We start from the raw sequence: 7,117 nt of genomic DNA on the forward strand, positions 1-7,117 counted from the left end.
AGACTGTGACCATGCAACATGAACAGGTCACCATCCAATGTACTAAACGATACAGATCAGACTTGAGAAGACTATCTTTGTATCTATGGTTCACAATACAGGGGAAAAAAACTATTGCTTAAACGTGACATATTGGGCACTCGACTTTTGATTTTGTGACGCATGGATTTTGTTCATCAGCAAAATACTTTAAAAAGTTGTCTACATAGCATTTCAATCATAACAGGAATGTTATTGAATATGGGGGATGTTTTTTAATGAAACTATAATGCCTAATTGATGCTGCATTAACAAAAAGTTCATTATTTTGTGTATTCATTATTAAATATTATTGTAAACTGTAGGCAGTTCCAGGGCCACACAGATGGAGCCAGCTGTATTGATATCTCTAATGATGGTACCAAGTTGTGGACTGGAGGTTTGGACAACACAGTAAGATCCTGGGACCTTCGTGAAGGACGACAGCTCCAGCAGCATGACTTTACATCACAGGTAAGAGTTGGGAACTAATTAACACTGAAGCAAGTACAAGGTTAACAAGAAACTGTACCACAGTACCACTACTGAAAGCATCCAGAGTTATTTGTTTGAATAGTGCAAGTAAAAATATTGAAGGCATATTTCTGGTTTAAAGAAGGACTGGAAGAATCACTGGGCAGTGCCAAGTTATTAGGCACCCAAAGTTGTGAATGAATCCCACACATCATTTGCCGAAGTCACTTGCGGTGGTGCTGATGTTTCCTGGATACATGGGGGCATATTCACTAAAGGGCGAAGTGACTAACGCTGGCGCAAATTCGCCAGCGTGACGTCATTTCGTTACTTAGCCAATTCAAAACGGGTGCTGGCGTAAATTCGCTAGCGAAGTGGACCTACTCTAGCGCTACTTCGCACCCTTACGCCAGGCGAAGTTGCGTTATGTCAAATGGTACGTAAATACGATAATTCGCTAACTTGCCCATTTTACTGAACGTTACCTCTTGCGCCAGACTTGCCTTCGTCACCTCAGACCAGGAGAAGTGCAATAGAGTAGATAGGGCTTGCTTCAAAAAAAGTTGAAATTTTTTCTAAGTCCCAAAAAACACTGGCGTCTTTTCCTTTTTTAAGGATGATAGGCTGAAAAAGATCGTTAATTTTTTTGGGGGTGCCCTCCTTCCCCCCTACATTTCCTAACATATGGCACCTAAACTATACAGTGGGCACATGTATAGGGCAAAATAACAACTTTATTTTATGAAGCTTTCCCAGGCTTGTGTAGAGTAATGTATTTGCTGCTACATATACGCCCATTGTACTTTAACTTGGCGCTGTATGCAAATTAGGCATTGCTAGCATAACTTCAGTTTGCTTGAAGAATTAACGCTAGCGCAGCATCGCTACCCTCCCTATCACCTCCCTGAGCGCATTTTCGTGAATTTGCGTAGCGCTAGCGAAACTACGCCCGGCAGATTGTGGCGAAGCTATCGCCGGCGCAACTTCAGATCTTAGTGAATTTGCCCCATGGTGTGGTATCACTATAGTACACACTTTGTGAAGCAGGGATCACATACACACGACTTTAGGCTGGTGGCACACGGTAAGATTCGGTAAAGCCCAGCAAAGGACTTGACTCCGCAAATCTCATGTTTGCATTCTCTGTGGTTAAATAAAAATAGGCAAAAGCAATTTTCACTTTCAGGCTGGTGGCACACAGTAAAATTTGGGGGAGATAGTCGCCCAGCGACAAATATCCTCTTCTTCGGGCGACTAATCTCCGCAAATGCCTTCCTGCTGGCAAGAAGATGGCATACGTAGCACTTCGCTTTCTGAAGTTGCCTCACGTGGAGAACCTATGTACGCCATCCTTGCCGGCGGGAAGGTATTTCAGGGAGATCAGTCCCCCGAAGAAGCGATTTGTCGATGGGCAACTAATCTCCCCCAAAACTTACCGTGTGTCACCAGCCTGAAAGGGGAAATTGTGTTTCCGAATTTTTATTTGTCCACAGAGAATGCGAACATGAGATTTGAGGAGTCAAGTCCTTTGCTGTTTATGTGGTTCACAAAGTCATTTTTTCTCTTCAAAAAAAAACACATTTTCTTTCTTTTTTTTTTTAAAGAGATGGAATGCAGGAGGAGGAACACTGTTTTATATATTAATAGCTCTTTCAGCATTTGTCCTATACAAAGTTATTTATTTTTATTATGCATTTAGAGCTTTTTTGTTGTTTTCCTTAAGAATGGATTTAGATCTTATTGTCGCTCTTATTTTTCTAATTCTTGTCATGTTCATTTTTGTCCTAGATCTTCTCATTGGGTTATTGTCCGACTGGGGAATGGTTGGCTGTCGGTATGGAAAACAGCAATGTTGAGGTGCTCCATGTAACCAAGCCAGATAAATACCAGCTACATCTGCATGAGAGCTGTGTTCTCTCTCTTAAATTTGCACACTGTGGTAAATATTGTTTGTTTGCAGTTGTATTTTATATGGTAGATAAAATCTCATTGCACTTCCCAGGGTGACTGGTGCCAACGTGTTGATTTCATGCTTATGAATTTTTTAAACAATTTCAGAGGATAATGTTTCTCAGTGTAGTGTCACTGGATTCCAAAAGAACAGTTACCTTAAAGTGCCTTTTAACCCCTGAAGCTACTGCAGTTTACTTGTCTCCAAAGTAGATAAACATTTCCTGTTGTTTGTGATCTTTCCTCTTCCATAATCGTAACATTAGTTTCACACCTTCTATGTATATTTTTATAGAGTTAAAATGACCTTGTGTTGACTTCTGAATCACATTACAAATAAAAAGGGATGTGAGCATGGGCATATGGAAAAAAGATGCGAAGTGGCTAATAAATTTGCATACATATCAGTTTTATTGGCGTTTTGTAACTGTTTTTTTTTTTTTTTATATTAGGAAAGTGGTTTGTGAGCACAGGAAAAGATAACCTTCTAAATGCATGGAGGACACCTTATGGAGCAAGTATATTCCAGGTGGGGAGAACTTCAGAGAATATTATAACATAGACAAAGTATTGCAAAATTATATGTACTGAATTGGCAAGCAGGTTCTTTTTTCATTTGTGATGATCTGTGTGCTTCATGTTATTATATAAAGTTTAATGTGGTTGATCAGATCTTATTTTTATACTTTAAAATACTTGAATTAAAACCTCCTCTGACTAGAGGCTTTTGCACGTTTGAATGTACACATATGGGGCCTGTTATGCAAAATAGTTGGGGCCTGGGGATTTCTGAATAAGGGATCTTTCTATAATTTGTATCTACGGAGAGATCATTAAACATTAAAACCTAATAAAATAGTTTTGCCACCAATAAGGCTTAATTATATCTTAGCTGGGATCAAGTACACAATACTGTTTTATTAATTAAAAAAAAAAAAGAAATAATTTTTAAAACTTGAATTATTTAATTAAAATGCAGTCAGGGAGATGCCCTTCCCATAATTCAGAGCTTTCTAAATAAGAAGTTTCTGGGTAACTGATAATCAAACCAAGTGGGTCAAATGTGATACATACCTTCCAACTCATTGGACCAGTTGACTCTGCTTGACTTAGCTTATCAAGGTGGAGTAAACAAGGCTCTAATCTAATTCTGTTTCATTTTTGAGACCAATATAATGTAATTTTTTTTTAGCAAACATTATACTTCTGACCTGCTGAACACTTTTGATAGATTACATTTTGTTGTGATTTCTCAAGATCCAAGGTTGTCATACTTCAAAGCACAGTAGAACTTCACTCAGAATATATTATATTTATATCCAATATGTTGCCAGCGCTTACAGGAATAGAAGCACTGATCTTGTTAACGTTGCCTTAATATAATTTTTTATATTATATAGCCACGTTGTTTAATGGAACACAGAACAATGCATAACATTTGGTGCCTCTGCACCAAAATAAAACCACAGTAAAGACGTGATATTCCTATTAATAAGTAACCGTTTGTTCACAAATATTCCCCTTTGTATGCCATGAAGCTTTCTAAATTTGGCCATAATTATATGAGACCTCATAGCTGCCCAACTAGAGAAATATGGTCCCCTCTTGCAGATTATCGAATGCCATTTTGTTTACAACGTTTATCTAAAAACATAGCAAATATAATGCTTTGATTCATTAATTAACGATTAATAAATGATGTGTTGTGCTTTTAAAAACAGATGTGGACACATTTCATTATTTTCATGTATTTTGAATAATTATAGTTATCATTTACAGAGAGAGCTTATATTTTTTAGCCATGAGAACATACTCCAGCAAATGTTGGGATTTTGAAAGTAAAGTCTGCAGTGCAAATTATTGTGTTTGGCATTTTGCTAATAAATCTGTTTTTCTGTATATAAGTATTGTGTTCTCTTATCTAACAGTTTTTTTTTTTCTTTCCCACAGTCCAAAGAATCCTCATCAGTGCTGAGCTGTGACATCTCTGTGGATGATAAATACATTGTCACTGGGTCAGGGGACAAGAAGGCCACAGTCTATGAAGTTATTTATTAGAGACAAACTCTGCCAATGGACGCTTACTAGTAGCACTTTTCTGTAAAATTTCCCCCACCACTCCCTAGGTCCAAGGATTCCAGAACATAAAAGCCACAAGTTATGATGCTCATCCCCTTCTTTGTGACATGCTCTACCAAGATTCCTCTGTAATTTTGAATGCTTATTAGGAACTTGATACTAAACCTTCAGGATACCCTTTAGCAAGTCCCACAGAGAGAGCGCGCTCAACTTTGGACTTGTGATTCTTTGATATTGTATTATACTTGTAACATATTTATTTTGTGTAAAGAAGACTTTCTAACAAATGAAATAACTTGCTAAGGAGTTGCCTGCCTCTGCAAAACAAATGAAGGTAGGTCTGTATTTCATTTGTTTGTTGTTATTTGTCTCACCCTGCCAGATACATTACAAAATGTTTACTTTGTGATTGCATAGGCCACTGAATGAACGTGTTTATGAAGCATATGGGTCTTATTCAGATTCAGGTGGCAATTTACAATTTAGTAGCTATCTAGTAGTTCTTCTTTCACAAGGATTCATTCCTCAACCTATGCTTCTCCTGTGTGTCTTTTATTAGGATGTCATCATACCATAGCCAATCCTCTTCCCATTTAAAGGGCTAGGTCACAAATTTGGGATTTGGGTACTTATTCCTGCTGTGACATTTTCCATTAAAAAATGTATTACTCTGAGTATTAAAATGTTGAAACAAATCTTCTTCTTTCAAAATATTTACTAGTAAAAACTCTCCGATTGTTCGGTATCCAGGCCAACCACCCCCAGCAGTGTCATCCCTGCCCCGGTAAAATGATGTAGCACACAGGCAGAGAACACAGATCTTAATCACATCTACACATGCTTATCTTTGTCAGGCTGTAAGTGGCCTACTCAAGATGATAAAAACAGACCAAACCTGCAGCTTATCAGCCCATGTATGGGGCCTTCCGGCAAGCTTCCCCAACCAATATCTGGCTAAAAAATCAGACAAGGGCCACATTGTTTTTTCGATTCGATCTTTGTGCCAACCATTTGTATAACATAGGGCCCATTGATTGGATCAACCTGATATCACAAGTCCTTAAGGTGGGATTATCAGGACCTTCAAGTGTATGGCCAAGCTTAATATGGAGGTCATTGATCAAACTGACTTATGCACATTAGCCAATCGGATCAATGCGTTCAAATATTTAGAAGCTTCTTATGACAGTCCAAAAGTAAACACCCCATAAGGGTAATAACACTGCTTTAGATTTGCATTTATCTTATGGAATACTTTTAGGAAATGTTTCTCTTGCTGCAGGTCATGCTTTTCTTCAAGTGTAATGGCATATTATTCATATATGTATTTCTCTTTTTTTCTCTATAGACTGTCCTTATTTGTCCCAAGAAATTCTGGAGAAATTCTAGAAGAAATACTTCTGGACATCTCTGGCATTTACTGTCATTGCCAATAATCTGAATTGAACATACTACAGCAATCCAAAGGGAATCCTACTAGTGCATTTATGCATCTTATAACATAAAGTATAGAAGGAATTCACAGACTAGGTTACTGAGAAGAATGTAACTCCTCTGTAGAGGACTTTCATTAAGAAATTAACTTTTTTTTGTCCCCAGTTTAGAGGCATAGTGAGCCACCATGCCCCAGAAAATATTTTAACTTTTTTATGTCCTCATTGTTGCTGTTTAACTACAATATGTGATTCTTTTTGTATTTTTACTTTTTTTATTTTAAATGCTTTAAGAATCTTAAAGTCTGTGGATCTGCTGATGTACAGTGCCTTTTGCTGCTATGGATCAAAATAAAAACATTGTAGATAAATACCGTATATGTAGAAAATAATTTCCTACTAGAAATGAATCCGTACTGAAAGTTGGACTGTTTTACTGAAGTTGCAAATGTGGTAGCAAAAATGGTGTTTAAAGTACTCAGTGTTTGATGTCATTAACAGTTTCGTAATACTCTACAGTGTAGAACATTTTTGATACTAAATTGTGTCATTGTATATAATTATATGACATTGTTGACCATAAGTACATCTATAATATTAGATTGTTTGTGCATTCAGACTTTTAAGCATTAAACTTAAGTAACTTCTAGATTTATGTGTTTGTAATTGATGTACAATATACAACTATGAAGAGACAAAATATCTGCCTTAAAAAAAAAAAAAACATATTGAGTTTCTAGTGTATTTTAGCTTGACAAGATGCTTTTTTGCTGTTTTTACTGCCAAGGTTTATTTTCCATCACCTAATGCATCTTCTGTGGAAATTGTCTTCCTATTATTAATGAAGCTGCATTATTATGTCTCTAGTTGGGCACAATTTCACACAAATAGTCCGTAATGTTTAAATATTTTAAAATCTCTGACAGAAGGTATATGTCAAGATCAAATTCCAGCTTCTAAGAGTCTTTACTTAATAAAATTCAAAGAGGGTTCTCAAAGTACACATACAACTTGTTAAAAAATACAGCAATTTACATCTGAAAATTGAACATAAAACAGACACATTTGTTTCTAAGACAATGCAAAAAGCTCTTCCCTCCCCCCGTTACATCAACAGAGAAGAAGTAAACAAAGTTGGAGCAAGGCACTCAAGTAGATCACAC

At 36.8% G+C, this 7,117-nt stretch overlaps 1 protein-coding gene across 3 annotated transcripts in view; it reads left to right on the forward strand.

Annotated features, from left to right (window-relative positions):
- The window catches only part of tle4.S (transducin like enhancer of split 4 S homeolog), a 94,845-nt gene extending 88,242 nt beyond the window's left edge, over window positions 1-6,603 (forward strand). For all 3 annotated transcript variants that reach the window (XM_018235353.2, XM_018235344.2, XM_041580151.1), the window contains 5 exons: window positions 345-492; window positions 2,281-2,431; window positions 2,895-2,971; window positions 4,393-4,855; window positions 5,870-6,603. In XM_018235353.2, coding sequence (XP_018090842.1) covers window positions 345-492; window positions 2,281-2,431; window positions 2,895-2,971; window positions 4,393-4,500 — 484 coding nt within the window. In that variant the 3' untranslated portion in view covers window positions 4,501-4,855; window positions 5,870-6,603. The remainder of the gene's footprint in view (window positions 1-344; window positions 493-2,280; window positions 2,432-2,894; window positions 2,972-4,392; window positions 4,856-5,869) is intronic.
- The last annotated feature ends 514 nt before the right edge of the window (window positions 6,604-7,117 follow it).

Source organism: Xenopus laevis, chromosome 1S (genome assembly GCF_017654675.1).
Source record: "Xenopus laevis strain J_2021 chromosome 1S, Xenopus_laevis_v10.1, whole genome shotgun sequence".
NCBI classification, from domain to species: domain Eukaryota; kingdom Metazoa; phylum Chordata; class Amphibia; order Anura; family Pipidae; genus Xenopus; species Xenopus laevis.